Below are 18871 nucleotides of genomic sequence, written 5' to 3' on the forward strand. Positions count from 1 at the left end.
CATATGATGAGGTTTTAATAGTAACTAGAAAGACTCTTAATCTCCCAAGTACTTGGTTGATTTGAAAAAAAAAAAAAAAAAAAATTCCTGGAGCTGTGATCTATATTCTTCTTTGGGGTGGAAAATCTAATAGCAGCAGAAGGGTGTGATGGTTACAAGATCTTGTATTTCTGTATCCCTGTTCAGTTTCAGTTGTGAGCTTCACAATATCTCCATTGGATAGGCAAAGACTTCATGCCCCTTTCACAGGGAAGAATCTAGGAATTCACCATGTTAATAACATTTCCAAGTTCACACAACTGAGAACTCAAATCCAGCCTATAAAACTATAAAGTCCGGAGTGAGGAGTCAAGATGGCGGAGAAGTAGCAGGCTGAGACTACTTCGGGTAGCGGGAGATCAGCTAAATAGCTTATCTAAAGATTGCAAACACCTACAAATCCAACGGGAGATTGAAGAGAAGAAGAACAGCAATTCTAGAAACAGAAAATCAACCACTATCTGAAAGGTAGGACTGGCGGAGAAGTGAATCCAAAGCGACTGGAAGATAGACCGCGGGGGGAGGGGCCGGCCCCCGGCGAGCGGCGGAGCAAAGGAGCACAAAATCAGGACTTTTAAAAGTCTGTTCCGCTGAGGGACATCGCTCCAGAGGCTTAACTGGGGTGAAGCCCAGGCGGGTCAGCGTGGCCTCAGGTCCCACAGGGTCACAGAAGGATCGGGGGTGTCTGAGTGTCGCAGAGCTTACAGGTATTAGAACAGGGAAGCCGGCTACAGAGACAGAGCCGAGGAGTGAGCTCTCAGCTCGGGGTTACCTTGAACCGGTCGCAGGCTCGGTCAGTTTGGAGCACCGCCGGAGGCCAGGGTGACGGGAGTAATTGGGCGCTGTTCTCTAAGGGTACACTGAGGAGTGGGGCCCCGGGCTCTCGGCTCCTCCGGGCCGGAGACCGGGAGGCCGCCATCTTCATTCCGGTCTTCCAGAACTCTACGGAAAGCACTCAGGGAACAAAAGCTCCCGAAAGCAAACCCAGCAAACCCGAGCGGATTACTCAGCCCGGCCCCTGGTAAAGGTGGTGCAACTCCGCCTGGGGCAAAGATGCTTGAGAATCACTACAACAGGCCCCTCCCCCAGAAGATCAACGAGAAACCCAGCCAGGACCAAGTTCACCTACCAAGGAGTGCAGTTTCAATACCAAGGAGAGCGGCGGAATTCCAGAGGAGAAGAAAGCAAAGCACAGAACTCATGGCTTTCTCCCCATGATTCTTTAGCCTTGCAGTTAATTTAATTTTTTTTTCTTTTTCAATTTTTTTTCTTTTCTCTTTCAATTTTTTTTCTCTTCTTCTGCTAAATTTTTTTAACTTTTACCGTTTTCTTTTTCAACGTTTTTTTAAATAGTTTATCTAATATATATATATTTTTTTCCTTTTTATATTTTTTCTTTATCGGCTTTCTTTTTTTAATAGTTTCTTTTTTTTTTTTTCTTTCTGAACCCCTTTTTATCCCCTTTCTCCCCCCTCACGATTTGGGATCTCTTCTGATTTGGCTAAAGCATATTTTCCTGGGGTTGTTGCCACCCTTTTAGTATTTTACCTGCTCCTTCATATACTCTTATCTGGACAAAATGACAAGGCAGAAAAATTCACAACAAAAAAAGAACAAGAAGCAGTACCAAAGGCTAGAGACCTAATCACAGACATTGGTAACATGTCTGATATAGAGTTCAGAATGACGATTCTCAAGGTTCTACCCGGGCTTGAAAAAGGCATGGAAGATATTAAAGCAACCCTCTCGGAAGATATAAAAACCCTTTCTGGAGAAATAAAAGAACTAAAATCTAACCAAGTTGAAATCAAAAAAGCTATTAATGAGGTGCAATCAAAAATGGAGGCTCTCACTGCTAGGATAAATGAGGCAGAAGAAAGAATTAGCGATATAGAATACCAAATGACACAGAATAAAGAAGCTGAGCAAAAGAGGGACAAACAGCTACTGGACCACGAGGGGAGAATTCGAGAGATAAGTGACACCATAAGATGAAACAACATTAGAATAATTGGGATTCCAGAAGAAGAGGAAACAGAGAGGGGAGCAGAAGGAATGTTGGAGAGAATTATTGGAGAGAATTTCCCCAATATGGCAAAGGGAACAAGCATCAAAATCCAGGAAGTTCAGAGAACCCCCCCTCAAAATCAATAAGAATAGGTCCACACCCCGTCACCTAATAGTAAAATTGACAAGTCTTAGTGACAAAGAAAAGATCCTGAAAGCAGCCCGGGAAAAGAAGTCTGTAATGTACAATGGTAAAAATATTAGATTGGCAGCAGACTTATCCACAGAGACCTGGCAGGCCAGAAAGAGCTGGCAGGATATATTCAGAGTACTAAATGAGAAAAACATGCAGCCAAGAATACTATATCCAGCTAGGCTATCATTGAAAATAGAAGGAGAGATTAAAAGCTTCCAGGACAAACAAAAACTGAAAGAATTTGCAAATACCAAACCAGCTCTACAGGAAATATTGAAAGGGGTCCTCTAAGCAAAGAGAGACCCTAAAAGTAGTAGATCAGAAAGAAACAGAGACAATATACAATAACAGTCACCTTACAGGCAATACAATGGCACTAAATTCATATCTCTCAATACTTACCCTGAATGTTAATGGGCTAAATGCCCCAATCAAAAGACACAGGGTATCAGAATGGATAAAAAAACAAAACCCATCTATATGTTGCCTACAAGAAACTCATCTTAAACCTGAACACACCTCCAGGTTTAAAGTGAGGGGGTGGAAAAGAATTTACCATGCTAATGGACATCAGAAGAAAGCAGGAGTGGCAATCCTTATATCAGATCAATTAGATTTTAAGCCAAAGACTATAATAAGAGATGAGGAAGGACACTATATCATACTCAAAGGAACTGTCCAACAAGAAGATCTAACAATTTTAAATATCTATGCCCCTAACGTGGGAGCAGCCAACTATATAAACCAATTAATAACAAAATCAAAGAAACACATCAACAATAATACAATAATAGTAGGGGATTTTAACACTCCCCTCACTGAAATGGACAGATCATCCAAGCAAAAGATAGACAAGGAAATAAAGGCCTTAAATGACACACTGGACCAGATGGACACCACAGATATATTCAGAACATTTCATCCCAAAGCAACAGAATACACATTCTTCTCTAGTGCACATGGAACATTCTCCAGAATAGATCACATTCTTGGTCCTAAATCAAGTCTCAACCGGTATCAAAAGATTGGGATCATTCCCTGCATATTTTCAGACCACAATGCTCTGAAGCTAGAACTCAATAACAAGAGGAAATTTGGAAAGAACCCAAATACATGGAGACTAAACAGCATCCTTCTAAAGAATGAATGGGTCAACCAGGAAATTAAAGAAGAATTGAAAAAATTTATGGAAACAAATGATAATGAAAACACAACGGTTCAGAATCTGTGGGACACAACAAAGGCAGTCCTGAGAGGAAAATATATAGCAGTACAAGCCTTTCTCAAGAAACAAGAAAGGTCTCAAGTACACAACCTAACCGTACACCTAAAGGAGCTGGAGAAAGAACAAGAAAGAAACCCTAAACCCAGCAGGAGAAGAGAAATCATAAAGATAAGAGCAGAAATCAATGAAATAGAAACCAAAAAAACAATAGAACAAATCAACAAAACTAGGAGCTGGTTCTTTGAAAGAATTAATAAGATTGATAAACCCCTGGCCAGACTTCTCAAAAAGAAAAGAGAAAGGACCCAAATAAATAAAATCATGAATGAAAGAGGAGAGATCACAACGGACACCAAAGAAATACAGACAATTATAAGAACATACTATGAGCAACTCTACGCCAACAAATTTGACAATCTGGAAGAAATGGATGCATTCCTAGAGACATATAAACTACCACAACTGAACCAGGAAGAAATAGAAAGCCTGAACAGACCCATAACCAGTAAGGAGATTGAAACAGTCATCAAAAATCTCCAAACAGGGGGTGCCTGGGTGGCTCAGTGGTTTAAGCCTCTGCCTTCAGCCTGGGTCATGATCTCAGGGTCCTGGGATCGAGTCCCGCATCGGGCTCTCTGCTCAGCGGGGAGCCTGCTTCCCCCTCTCTCTCTGCCTGCCTCCCTGCCTACTTGTGATCTCTCTCTCTCTCAAATAAATAAATTAAAAAAAAAAATCTCCAAACAAACAAAAGCCCAGGGCCAGACGGCTTCCCGGGGGAATTCTACCAAACATTTAAAGAAGAACTAATTCCTATTCTCCTGAAACTGTTCCAAAAAATAGAAATAGAAGGAAAACTTCCAAACTCATTTTATGAGGCCAGCATTACCTTGATCCCATAACCAGACAAGGATCCCATCAAAAAAGAGAACTACAGACCAATATCCTTGATGAACACAGATGCAAAAATTCTCGCCAAAAGGGAAGCAAGGGCAAAAATGAACTATTGGGATTTTATCAAGATCAAAAGCTTTTGCACAGCAAAGGAAACAGTGAACAAAACCAAAAGACAACTGACAGAATGGGAGAAGATATTTGCAAATGACATATCAGATAAAGGGCTAGTGTCCAAAATCTATAAAGAACTTAGCAAACTCAACACCCAAAGAACAAATAATCCAATCAAGAAATGGGCAGAGGACATGAACAGACATTTCTGCAAAGAAGACATCCAGATGGCCAACAGACACATGAAAAAGTGCTCCATATCACTCGGCATCAGGGAAATACAAATCAAAACCACAATGAGATATCACCTCACACCAGTCAGAATGGCTAAAATTAACAAGTCAGGAAATGACAGATGCTGGCGAGGATGCGGAGAAAGGGGAACCCTCCTACACTGTTGGTGGGAATGCAAGTTGGTGCAACCACTCTGGAAAACAGCATAGAGGTTCCTCAAAATGTTGAAAATAGAACTACCCTATGACCCAGCAATTGCACTGCTGGGTATTTACCCTAAAGATACAAACATAGTGATCCGAAGGGTCACGTGCACCCGAATGTTTATAGCAGCAATGTCTACAATAGCCAAACTATGGAAAGAACCTAGATGTCCATCAACAGACGAATGGATAAAGAAGATGTGGTATATATACACAATGGAATACTATGCAGCCATCAAAAGAAATGAAATCTTGCCATTTGCGATGACGTGGATGGAACTAGAGGGTATCATGCTTAGCAAAATAAGTCAATCGGAGAAAGACAACTATCATATGATCTCCCTGATATGAGGGAGAGGAGATGCAACATGGGGGGTTGAGGGGGTAGGAGAAGAGTAAATGAAACAAGATGGAATTGGGAGGGAGACAAACCATAAGTGACTCTTAATCTCACAAAACAAACTGAGGGTTGATGGGGGGAGGGGGGTTGAGAGAGGGGGGGTGGGGTTATGGATATTGGGGAGGGTATGTGCTATGGTGAGTGCTGTGAAGTGTGTAAACCTGGCGATTCGCAGACCTATACCCCTGGGGATAAAAATATATGTTTATAAAAAATAAAATTAAAAAAAAAAAAACTATAAAGTCCATTTTTTTTCAATATTGGTATATAGTTTGATACCCTAATGTATCAAATCTATCCTATTTTTCATGTAGGGAACTTATAATCGTGAAAAAGTGTGATTTAGAATATGATGTTGTTTTTATTATTTATTTGATTGGCTTATCTCATTCTTCCTATAAAAAATGTCTATTGTTGAAAATGTAAAGGAGACAAACAAAAAGAAAGATTAAAGTGACCCATAAGTGCACCATCTAAAGATACAAACTGCTAACATTTATATGTATCTTTTTCAGTCTTTTTCCAATGTACTAATGTAATTTTTTAAATGTGATAATTTATGTATAATTTGTATGAGAACCTTTTTCATTTCATAATGGGTAACAAATACTTTTTCATGCTGTCAAATAGCCTTCTAAGTTACTAGGTTAATGGCTGAATAGTATCCAATATATGGATATATCATTCTTAATCATGAAAAAATAATAGCTAATACTTACTAAACATTTTCTGTGTTTAATTAAATCTGTCACGTTGACACATGACAAATTAGAATTTTTATAACTTGCGCATTCTTTGATTAACCAATAAAACTAGAATCATTTTTGTATGTTTAGTAACCATATATGTTTAGTCTTTGGTGATATATTTATGCATGGTTTAATTGATTTTTCTATTGAAATGTTGATCTCTTGCTAATTCGCAAGGGTTGCTTACTTAGTAAAAACACTAACCCTCTATATTATAGATATTTTCTGAGTTTGTCATTTGTCTTTCAAATTCAGTTTTTTTAATTTAATAACAATACTAATTAAAATACAAAATATTAATATATTTATGTTGTCAAATCTACTGATCTTTTCTTTATGGTCTCATTTGCTTTCGTATTTTATTCATTCATTCAGTAACTATTAAGTGGCCACCATGTGCCAATTTTTCTATATAAGGGATTTAGAAAGTTCTATCTCCCTCCCAAAATTATATATTTACCAAAGTTTTCTTTTTGTAAGTTCATACTTTCTATATACAGATTTTATGTTGCTCTAGGCTGATATTTGAGAGATGGATTTATCTCAATTTCATTTATTGAATTATCCTTTCTTTCCACAATGAGCTGAAAAACTCCCTTATGATATACTAAATTCTTATACATACTTAAATTTGTTTCTAGAATTCAAATTAATTTAAATTAAATCCAGCTTAAGTTTTGATTTAAATCAACCTTAAAATAACTAATACAGAACATTTAATCAGAAACCATCTTTAATCCAAAAAATGCATATGCTTTTCTTTGTAATGAATTTATGATTTATTAGGCTCAACTGCTAAAAAAATGGCAATAATATTATATGAAATGAGTTTAATACATTCTTTTATATTCTGTTCAAACTTTTCCTTGTAGTATTGCATTTCTTTCTAATCGTCTTCCTTGTACATCCCCTTCTTTCCTCCTATTTACTCAAACCCAGTGGTAGGTCCTGACAAGTATCTAGATGAGTTTGGAAGAGACAGAAATCTCTGTGGTTTGGAAGATCATGGAAGATTTTAGGAAGGAAGTGGAACTCCACTAGGCCTTGGGGGAAAAATCAGGTAGGTTTTGGATAAGAGGAAAAGAAAGGAGTTAAAAAAAAAAAAGAAAGAAAGAAAGAAAGGAGGCAGGTAGGCTTGGGGGAAAGCAAGCAAGCACTGCCTCGGGCAAAGGATTGATTTGAGTGGGAGCTCAGGAGGCAAAGCCCTACAGGGGCAGGCTGTGCTTTTGGATTTATTATTCACCTAAAAGTGTTTAGAACAGTGTGCATGGTATGCTCCCATATGTTTATAGATTGATAATGCATTAAAAAAATAATTCTAAAGGAAACATTCCAAGATGTGAATGGTGGTCATTTAAGACTATAGGATAATGCATTCTTTTTCTCCTCATCTATATTTACTTTATCTTTTTGTTCCTAATAGCATAATAATTTTGTAATATAACATTTTTTAAAAAACTCTTTTGGAACAAAGATCCAGTCCTGAATACACGAAGTCATATTCAGCTATTAGGTTTAGCCTACTGCTAATTCTTATATATACACTTCCTAATATACATGTTACCGATATATTCAAAAGCAAGCAAGTAAATTCCACAATTTGACAAATTAAATTCAGTTTGTCTCTAGCTACTAAAAGAATTTCTTAGGTTGACTAAATGCTGAGATCCCCTGGGTACTGTAATTATATATTTAAGTAATCCATAGAGAAGCCTCTGGAACATCTCTAAGATTGAGCCCCAAGAGAATCCAGAACCAATTATGACCTATTTTTTTTAATATTTTATTTATTTGACAGACAGAGATCACAAGCAGGCAGAGAGGCAGGCAGAGAGAGAAGGGGAAGCAGGCTCCCCGCGGAGCAGAGAGCCCGATGTGGGGCTCGATCCCAGGACCCTGGGATCATGACCTGAGCCGAAGGCAGAGGTTTTAACCCACTGAGCCACCCAGGTGCTCCTATGACCTATCTTTAAAATTTCCATTTAAAGACTGTAAATATAGCTTAAATTTATTTTCTATAACTAGATGGCTTTGGCTCCTAAAATATATTAAAGCCATATTTATTTCCATTTCTTTACAACACAAGCATAAGTTTAATAAAGTTGTTTGATTCATTTTAATCGACTCCATTTTCAAGCAATCCAGGCCCCGGCTCGTGTACTGAGCCCAGATAACCAGGCCAAGGAGCCCAAGAACAGATGAGAAAAGACAGCAGGAAAAACTCCAGGACAGCAAGGGAGAGCTTTTATTCAGAGGTTCAGAAGAAGAAGGAAAGCCTCTGGAACACGTGGTAGAAATGCAGATGCCTTCTCATCGCCCATTCCCACAGCGTACACACCCCAGACTTCCTGAATCTGCATTCATAAGTGTGCATTTTTAACCCCCAAATTCCTACAAAGCTTGAAATTTTAAAAACCACTCTAAGGACAGATTGGTGGTGGCCAGAGACAGTTGGGGGGAGGGGCGGCAATGGGGAGGGAAATAAGTAAAGGTGGTCAAAAGGTATATACTTCCAGTTATAAAAGAAGTCATGGGGATGTGATGTACAACATGGTGACTACAGTTAAAAATACTGTATTCTATATTTGAAGTTACTAAGAGAGTAGACCTTAAATGTTCTGTCACAAGAAAAAAATTACAACTATGTATGGTGACTGATGGTAACTACACTTAAGATGGCGATCATTTCACAATATATACAAATACCAAATCATTATGCTGTACATATGAAATTAATTGTATTTTATATGTCAATTGTATCTCCATAAAAATAAAACAAATATAGAAGCTACAGTAAGAGATATAGAAACTGAGAAGGGGGAGCAAGAAAAAGCAAGATGTGTGATAACATTCCCGAAATGCCTGCGACATATCTCCTACTGGGCAGCACCTAAACACAGTCTCAGTCTTAATGACAAAGACGGAAAAAGGAGAAGATGAACCAGACATGAATAATACCATTCCAGGATTATTATGCAGGTTTACTGAAGATTTAGTCTAATGTAAACAAACTTTGATTCTGTTCCAGAAAAGAGACTTAATTTAAATATTTATGTATTTCTCTTTAGTTTACCTTAACCCAGAAAAAGCATTGGCATTGAGATATTTTTATATCTCTAATTAAAGCTCTAATTTGGGGGGGCATATGGGTGGCTCAGTCGGTTAAGCAGCAGAATCCTGATCTTTTTATTTTTATTATTATTATTTTTAAAGATTAAAAATTAAATAAAAATTAAAATTTTAAAAATTAAAAGATTATTTTTATTATTATTTTAATTTATTTTATTTATTTGAGAGAAACAATAAGACAGGGAGTGGGAGAGGGAGAAGCAGGTTCCCCGCTAAACAGGAAGCCCTATGCAGGGCTCGATCCCAGGACTCTGGGATCATGACCTGAGTCAAAGCAGATGCTTAATGACTGAGCCACTTAGGCGCCCCCGGAATCTTGACTTTGGCTCAGGTCATGATCTCAGGGTACTGGGATAGAGCCCTGCTTCAGGCTCTGTGATCAGTGGGGAGTCTGATGGAGATTCTCTGTCTCCTTCTCCCTTTGCCCACCCCCCACATGCTCACTTGCACACTCTCTCTCTCTAAAATAAATAAATAGATCTCTAAAAAAGTTCTAATTTTTTGGGGGCGCCTGGGTGGCTCAGTGGGTTAAGCCACTGCCTTCGGCTCAGGTCATGATCCCAGGTCCTGGGTTCAAGCCCCGCATCGGGCTTTCTGCTCGGCAGGGAGCCTGCTTCCTCCTCTCTCTCTGCCTGCCTCTCTGCCTACTTGTGATTTCTCTCTGTCAAATAAATAAATAAAATCTTTTTAAAAAAAAAAAGTTCTAATTTTTTTAAGTACCATGAGCATATGTCTTTTTTAATTTTATTTTTTTCAGTGTTCCAAGATTCACTGTTTATGTACCACACCAGTGCTCCATGCAATACGTGCCCTCCCTAATACCCACCACCAGCATATATCTTTTAAATAAGTATTGCTTGCCCTAGAAATAAGAAAACACCTAACACCACGGTTCTACAAATATTACACAGGTTCTGTTGGGGAAGAAGAAAGTGGTGCAGATGGAAAGTGTATGGCACTGCGCAAAGGCTACCCATCAGATGTCCTATGGACATGAGTTTATTCCATAGATTCTTCTATGCAAGGTAGCAGGCATTATTTGTCCCATTTCTTGGATTTAATGGAGAAGCATAGGCAGCTTAATGTAAGCAATGGGGAGAGCCTGCCCACTGATATCAGCACTGGGCTTCCACAGTGGTTTTTCATTTCTGCCTTATCCCTCACAGCTTATCACATAGGACTGCCCTCTTTTTACCTCTGGTTAAGAAAAAAAAAGAAAAAAAGACCGTCTTCTGTCCTTCCAGCTCTCCCTTCATCCAAGAAAATTGCACCAGAGGCTGAGAAATGTATCTATGTATCAGAAGCAGAAATGTATCTATGACTCAGAAGCAGAAATGTTTAATTCACTCACTAATCAGGTTCTACTAGAATCCTCAACCCCTGGCAGCCCTTTTCTGAGACCAGTTTCCACTTGTAGGCTTAGGCGAAGTTTCTGGAAGGAATCCTAAATATAGGCAGGAAAGTTATAGGAACCTTACACCGATAATCCAGGACCCTCCCTATCTCCTGGATCCTCTATCTAGTCCCCAACTGCATGATGAATGCTTGTCTGGAACTCCAGCTGTAGATTTTCAGATACTGTGACTTGCTTGCCAGGCTGGATTGCATTCACTCATAACAGGTTTTCAGCCTACTATGTGTCAGACTCAAATATAAACCATAATTCTTGCAACCAAAAAACTGAAATCTAGAACTAAAAGGGAAAATAGCTATAGAAATAATAATAAATACAGTTCTATATAGCTATAAGCACCAGACTGGAAATATTCTTAAAGAATGGAAGGGAAGCTTAACAGGATCTGTCTGGAAGAGCAGAAGGCTTCACAGAGGAGATGACATGGAAGGAAAGGGAAGAACATTCTAGATGGTTGGAACAACACATATGAAGGCATAAAATTACTAGAAAATGCTTTGCTTAGGGAGCAAAAAGGAGTTGGTGGACTGGAGTCCATGGACTATCAGAGCCAGATTAAGGAGTGGGTCAGCCAGCAGCTGCCAGCGGCCAAGGGAAACTTGAATGGCCTTGCCACTATAATAAAATGGAGAAATTGTACTTTCCACGTCCTCACTTGGAAAGGTACAAAAAGGAGTTGATGAACCAGAGCAGAATTGCCTGGAAACACAGAAGAGGAATGGAGAGCTGCCAACAGCAGTTCTTCTCCACCTTTCCTCCATGATGGCTCTAGATCTCTCCAAGTAATTGAAAACAGTGTTCAAACAATATTGGTTTGAAGGGGCATGAAATGTTTAGTGGATATGTCAATGCACCCATCTAACTCTAAGGTACATAACACAGAGTCCTGAGCAATTTTGCCAAAATGGTAATAATAGTTGTAGGTCCTGACTTCACTTTATATATATTAACTCACTCAAGCCTTATAACCACCCAAGGGGGTAGATACTATTATCATCTCCATACTGCAGTAGAAGAAGCAGAAGCACACAGTGGTTAAATAACTTTCTAAAACTCAGGTAGCAAATATGGAGCCAGCCTGCCCCCAGAGTCTCCAGACGACTAAACCATCACATAATTCTGACATACTGAGTTTTCACTTTATCCTCTGGGCAGTAGAGAACTGGCAAGGTTTTTTTAAGCAACGGAGCAATAATTTGTGCAGGAAGATCACTCTAAAGGGATTCGAGATGATTGAACAGAGTTGGGAGAGGCTGAACCCAAAACAAGAAGAGGGGACTGCTTGTACTCATCAGCAAGAGACAGTGGGGGCCTGAACCAAGCAGTGGGATGAGTTTGCAGAAGAGGAGAGACTGAAGAAGCTTTAGGGCCCTCAGATCACTGAGATCCTCCAACTGATTGCTGGTGGTGATGACAGTAATGGAAAAACCAAGGCTTTGATCATAGAGTAAGAGAAAACACTGGTTTTTTACGGAAAATGTTTGGTTTTGAGGCCCTGCATGTTGCCAGATGAAGAGACTCAGTGAGCAAGTAAAATAGAGAAAGAACTCCACAGGAGATCGGAAGCTGGAGAGATGGATCTGTAGAGAAAGAGATAAGGGTAGCAGATGGCATCTTGAAGGCCAGCACTTAGCCAAGGTAGGGAAAGCAGGGAAAGAAGCTGAGCAGTAACTGGAAAGGCAGTAGAAGGAGCAAGAGAAAGTAGAATTGTGCAAAGCAAAGAAAGAGATGGTTCTAGAAAAGAAGAAAAAATCAACAATGTGAAATGCTGTGATGTGCTGATACAGGTCCTCTGAAAGGGCCATGAAGACATTTAAAGACACAACTAGGTTCCTTCCTCCTATCCTCTCCCCCTCCTCCCGTTCTCTCGACACCCCCTGCCCAATTCCAGGGTGTCCAGCCATGACTTTCTAGGTGCGAGCTAACTATCCCACACAAGCTTAACATTACTGCTATGTCCTCCATTATGATGAAGATATTAGAACAGACTTCCTTAGGCTAGAGGATAGAACCCAAGAAAACAATGTATTTTCCCTACCTTTGTGTTTTGATCCACAATCTTCTTCAGATTTTTCAACAGATGATTATTTGGACCACCTTCTTTCTCATTAACATAAACTATCCTATCCAGGTCTGGAAAGTTCCGATTCAGATCTATTCCTTGGGCATTGCTGCGACCCACAAACCAGTCCTTGAGTTCACCAGGCTAAAAAAATCAAGAAGAAAAATAATAAGTTATTTATTATTGTTGTTACTATCTAGTTAAGGTCTTCATTAATAAATTTTAAAATTAGAATTACTCATTTATTTTAATAATATCCTCTCAAAACTGAATTTTCACTCTTACTGACAAACACATGAAGGTATCAGGCTTAAAGTATTTGTTATGGTAATTTTAAAAATATTTTCAATGAATAATATCTGGAATTTTAATAATAATTATATTTGAAAGATAATTATCATCAAACTACAAAAAAGATCTATATATATCAGTAATAGATGATGCCTTTCAAAGCATGCCAGTCTATAGTTGGGTTTAAGTGAAATATTCATTGGCTATGTAAATCACAGGAATCTATTTTTTAAATATTCAAAAGAATAAATTACTAAAGAAGATTGGAGGTTTAGAATGAGTTTAACATGAATTATGTACATATTAGTAAGATACCTCCCTCTTACAGTCTTTATGAAAAAATATGAGCTCTAGAACAAAGTTCAAGAGCTTTGTTAGTTGAGAAATTTCTGTTCAATTTTAAATCCTTCATTTCAGTAATGGTATAACCTAGATTTCCAAGACATTTAGCTACATTCCATAATGCATATTTTCTTGTTTTACTATTAAATTTTACATAATCTATGATATAGAGCTAATTCCCATATTCTTGAAGTTATATAAGCTCAGACCCTTTAGACTCCAAGGAATAAAAATCTACTACAGAAAATAACAATGATAATTTTTGTCCTTGATCTTACGGATCAGAATATCACCTTAAAATAGTAAACAATTTAATTTTCTATGTTATTAGAATTTTTCTAAGTTTAGAAATTTTATCAGTGTTATTTACAGAAATCCTGTTTGGGTTCCTTACAATGTCAAACTGTCACATCACTGGATGTTTTATTTTTAAGGTAAAAATCAACTTCCTAACTATAGATAAACATAATACTCCCATAAAATAAGAAAATCACTTCATGCTGTAGAAAACAACTAATGTTCTCCATGCCTGTGCAAACAAAAAGGGAACACACAGCATTAATCTTCTCTTAAAGTGTCATTACTTTCCAGCTTCTCTAACAGTTAAAATGTATGCATTTCATTTTAGAGGTAGGAGAGGATTTTGTTGGTGGCGGGTTTTTTTTTTTATTTTGTTTTCTTTCTACCTTTTTTTTTTTAAACTTTACTGATCGTACATAGACAAGATTTAAACACCCATGCAACATTGATCCGGCCAAAATTTTTCTTCCTTGCTGTCAGTAGAGGGCGCTATGACATCATCTCATTCAAAGACAGCTATAGCATTACTCTTCAACACTTGGCAGTAGTCCTTCTTTCAGCTTTTCAGTAGGAAATTTACCTAGTCACAAACGTGGGTAAATTCTGAACTTTTTTCTTAGCAGCAAGGTGAATAGCCTATCACTTATATCCTCCCAGGCCTTGTCCATAAGATTGATATGAGTGCAGCATTACTTACAGACAAGCACACATGTTCCAACACAGAGTGAAGAGGGTGTTCCCTGCTCTGGGCTGGCTGGAACTCACCTGAGAGGCAGCCTTCTCAAAGCCGTCCGGGTTGAGGGAAGGCATGATGTGGATACGAGTGCTGTGGATCAGCTTCACAATTGTCTCATTGCCCTTTTGGTACTCGTTGCACAGGTATTGGGCCAGAAAAATGAGCAGTTCCCGTCCAACAGCCTCATTGCCATGCATATTCCCAATGTATTTAAATTCAGGCTCACCTAAAAGAGCAAAAATAAATAGTATGGAGACATTTTCTATAGCTTCAAGTAGAAAACAAATGGCATCCAGTTATGAGTGCGTTGTATATCTCCTAATTTACTACACAGAGCTGACAGCTACTTCTCCCTCCAGAATTGACATCCACGAAATCTACTCTATTTATTTTTTTAAAGATTTTATTTATTTATTTAAGAGAGAGAGAGAATGTGAGAGGAAGTGAGAGAGAGAGTGAGAGAGAGCATGAGAGGGGAGAAGATCAGAGGGAGAAGCCAACTCCCCATGGAGCTGGAAGCCTGATGCGGGACTTGATCCTGGGACTCCAGGATCACGACCTGAGCAGAAGGCAGTTGCTTTTGAGCCACCCAAGAAATCTACTTTAAATGTCAAACTACTCCAGAGCACCTGGGTGGCTCAGTCAGTTAAATGACAGCCTTTTGCTCAGGTCATGATCCCATGGTCTTGGGATCAAGTCCTATGTCAAATGGCCTTTTTCAGTGGGTAACCTGCTTCTTCCTCTCCCTCTGTCCCTTCTCCTGGCTTGTGCTCTCTCTCCCTCGCTCACTCTCTCAAAAACATAAAAATCTTTTTTAAATAATAAACTAATAAAAAATAATAATAATAATAATAAACTAATAAAATAAATAAGTAAATGTATGTCAAAATGTTCCAAACACTTCTATCCTTCCAATTCTCCCTCCCCAGCTACCCACTTGTTAAGGACTGAATTGTGTCTCCCCCAAATTAATACATTGAAGCCCTAACCTCCGATGTGACTGCATTTGGAGAATAGGACCTTATAACGAGATAATTAAAGTTAAATGAGATCATAAGGGTGGGACCCTAATCCTTACAAGAAAAGGAAGAGACACCAGCAATCTCTCTCCACACCTGGGTGGAGACCACCTATAAGCCAGAAGAGGGGTCTCAGAAAACTGCCATACTGGTACCTGGATCTTGGACTTCCAGCTTTCAGAACTGTGAAAAAATACATTTATTTTGTTTAAGTCACCCAGTTGGTGGTATTTTTATTAGGACAGCCTGAGCAGACAAATATACCATCTCATCGTGAATAAATAATAATAATAATAATAATAATAATAATAATAATAATGTGTTGCATGCCTTCTATTGATTAAACACTGAACTTCGCATTTTTTCTTATTTAGTCCTCACCAAACATCTATAAGTAAGTATTATTTTATGATGAGCAAACTGTAGTTCAGACTGCTTAAGGCATCTTACCACAGGGGCACCTGGGCGGCTCAGTCATTAAGCATCTGCCTTCGGCTCAGGTCAGGATCCCAGGGTCCTGGGATCCAGACCCATCCCTGCTCAGCAGGAAGCCTGCTTCTCCCTCTAGCACTCCTGCTGCTTGTGTTCCCTCTCTTGCTGTGTCTCTGTCAAGTAAATTTTAAAAATCTTTAAAAAAAAAAAAAAAAAGAGAGAGAGAGAGAGAGAATGAGATCTGACCATGGTAACACAGCCCATGAAGCCAGGATTCAAATGTTGGTCTTCTTATGTAGTTAAAAGTCTATGCTTCACCCCCTGTTTTTGTTTTTGTTTTTTTTTAAGATTTTATTTATTTATTTGACACAGAGAGAGAGAGAGTGAGCGAGCACAACAGGGGGAGTGGCAGGCAGAGGGAGAAGCAGGGTCCCTGCAGAGCAGGGGAAGCCTGATATGGGACTTGATCCCAGTACTCTGGGAACATGACCCAAGCAGCAGGCAGTGGCTTAACCAACTGAGCCACCCAGGCACCCATTCCCCCCCCCCTTTTTTTAATCCTAATGATTAAAAGCATGAACTTCTGGAGACAGACTGCATGGGTTCAAATCCTTGCACCAAATCTTACTGGCCGGACTTGAGCAAGTTACTTCCACTCTCTGTGGCTCTCTTTTACCACCCATAAAATGAGAGAACTATAAAATTATTCTACCTATAAAATTATTGTAAGATCTAAGTGAAGGAGTAAGTATAAATGCTTAGAATGGTGCCTGACAAAGAACAAGAGCTATGTGTTTGCTATGATGATGATGATGATGTCACATTATCTTATCAGTGTGACAAGCTTTACTACATATGATCTAATTTTCTCAACAGCCCACTAAAATGGGGAAGACAGATATTTTTACGGTCATTATTGTACAAATACAGCCCCAAGAGGATATGTTTTGCTAAAGGGCTCAGAATTCAGACATTAAATCACTGTTGCCTGTTTCTGCTGTGGTCCGTTGCATTTAGGAATCATAAAATTGCAGAAAGCATAGCAGCAGATGCCCTTAATTAATCCTGTTGTTCTGCTCTCTTCTGCTTCACCCATCCCCCAGGCCCGATTTCTACTGCAGGAAGGATTCTCCCACTTACAAAATCGCTAGGACTGCTCACCCCTGGTGAAAAATTTAAATTTAAATTAAAAAAAAAAAAGGCACAACAAAACTGGAATACTTTTTCTCCTGGAAATATGTTATGAAAATATCCTTTGTAGGAGATTCCTGAGCACGTGATTTAAATGACTGCTAACCCCAGCAAACCACGTCCTTGGGTGACCTCTCAGCCTGCATCTAAGCTAATCTTAATCTAAGGATCAGGCAGGAGCAGGATCAGGGGCTACTTATCTGCCCCTCATTTTTCACTTTGAGGGCAAGTCGCTAACAAAACTATGCCTAGGGACTTGCCCACAAGGTACGTGAGAAGAGATGTTTTCTTTGCTTCCGATTTCAAAAATCCAATTTCAAAAATTTGTGTCAAATTCACAAGCTTTACACCTGCCTCTCACTGGATGTGAATTAGTTTGAGGCACCAGAAGGGAGGGTAGCCATCCGTTACAAAAGAAAATAGAGATCGAGTAGCCATAGGAGTATTAGGAGCCTATTCTGCAAAGTTCTGTGAGGAGACTGTACTGGGGGTGGCAGGCTGGTCCTGCCCCTGACCACAGCACAGTTCTGTGTGCTGCTTCAGTCATTCCAAAGTGCTTGGCCTGCAACCCTTAAGAGTAGGTAAGATCACTGAAATTTTGTATTACTTCCCCGGATTTGGAAAATACATTCATAATCATTTAAAGGAGAAACAGCAAACTCATACTCAGCCCCCCAGTGTGTGTTTAGTGGTCACAGTAAATTTTGTATTGGAATCCAAATGCTCTCCTGATTCTGCCACAAACCACACCACTCCCTATCGCTGCTGCAACACCTGATTTTCCAAGTCAGAAATTTCCAAATTTCCAACATGGTTTTGTTTCTTCAACTCTATAGGGAATTGCTCTCAGAAGCAACTCTCCCCAAAAATGTCTATTCTATCTGTGAGGAGATGGTAATAATAGTAACAGTAGCAAAGCTTTAGTTTGACATGAAGATAGAACTATAAAGGTCATTTTATAGAAGACATTAATGTATGGAAATGAAATTCAAGGCACATACGACTTAGCGAAAGAAAAGGCAAGTGTATTTTTATCTTCCTCTGCTTTCTAGAATGAATTAGATTGCTAGATAACACTCTCATCAGAATACAGGAAGGGGGCTGCTAAGCCTACTGACGTGTCTTGTAAGATGAAGAAGAGCCACAGTGTTGTTGGATGTGCACATGAAAACCTTGGTGTCTGACACTACAGGAGACCCAGAAGCCAAAAGAGCAGGATTCTTAAACTCAAGGAACATGGGGTCTGGAGGAAGACACAGACATGCACACGAACAGTGTTAGGCAGTGAGGCGATGACGAGGGCATGTCAGATACATTAACCAATCAGCTTCAGGGTTCTAAAGTGCAATAGTCCTATCACCCAGATGGCCCTTCTCCGGCCCTTTGCCTTCCCAAAGCCAAATTTATTTTTACAACACAGCCCCCACTGGATCCCCTCTGCCTAAAACCCATCAGCTGACTAACTTCCCATTTGCTTTCACCATAAAGGCCAAAGTTCTCTCCAAGAGCTTTAATCCCCCGGTGGTTCAGCCTGGTCCACCTTCCCAGTCTCCTGAGCACCACCTTCACTCCCAGTCTTTCCACCACAGGGCCTGGCGTAAGATGGACGCTGTTTACTTGTCACACACACACAGTTTGCCCTCACGGTCTCCTAACCGTGGAACACTCTGGTTTCCTCAGATTACTTGGAGTCTAAGTCCAGTTCTTTTGTTATTTTTAATACCTCAGGGTGAATATATACATTGATCAGCATGACTGTTTGCTTTTCCACCCCAGGCTGCGTGGTCTGTCAGTGTTGGGATGGTATCCACTAGAGCTCACTAGTACCTCGCTCCTGCCCAAAGGAGAGCCAGAAACACAGCGAGAGCAAAATAAATATCAATTAACTATAGTCACG

General features: G+C 39.3%; 1 protein-coding gene across 1 annotated transcript in view; it reads right to left on the minus strand.

Moving 5' to 3' along the window:
• Positions 1 to 18871, minus strand: part of CPE (carboxypeptidase E) — a 114032-nt gene that overhangs the window by 22546 nt on the left and 72615 nt on the right. The window contains exons 2-3 of the mRNA XM_047717736.1: positions 14362 to 14558; positions 12640 to 12807 (exon numbers count right to left, since the gene is read on the minus strand). Coding sequence (XP_047573692.1) covers positions 12640 to 12807; positions 14362 to 14558 — 365 coding nt within the window. The remainder of the gene's footprint in view (positions 1 to 12639; positions 12808 to 14361; positions 14559 to 18871) is intronic.

Source organism: Lutra lutra, chromosome 2 (genome assembly GCF_902655055.1).
Source record: "Lutra lutra chromosome 2, mLutLut1.2, whole genome shotgun sequence".
NCBI lineage: Eukaryota > Metazoa > Chordata > Mammalia > Carnivora > Mustelidae > Lutra > Lutra lutra.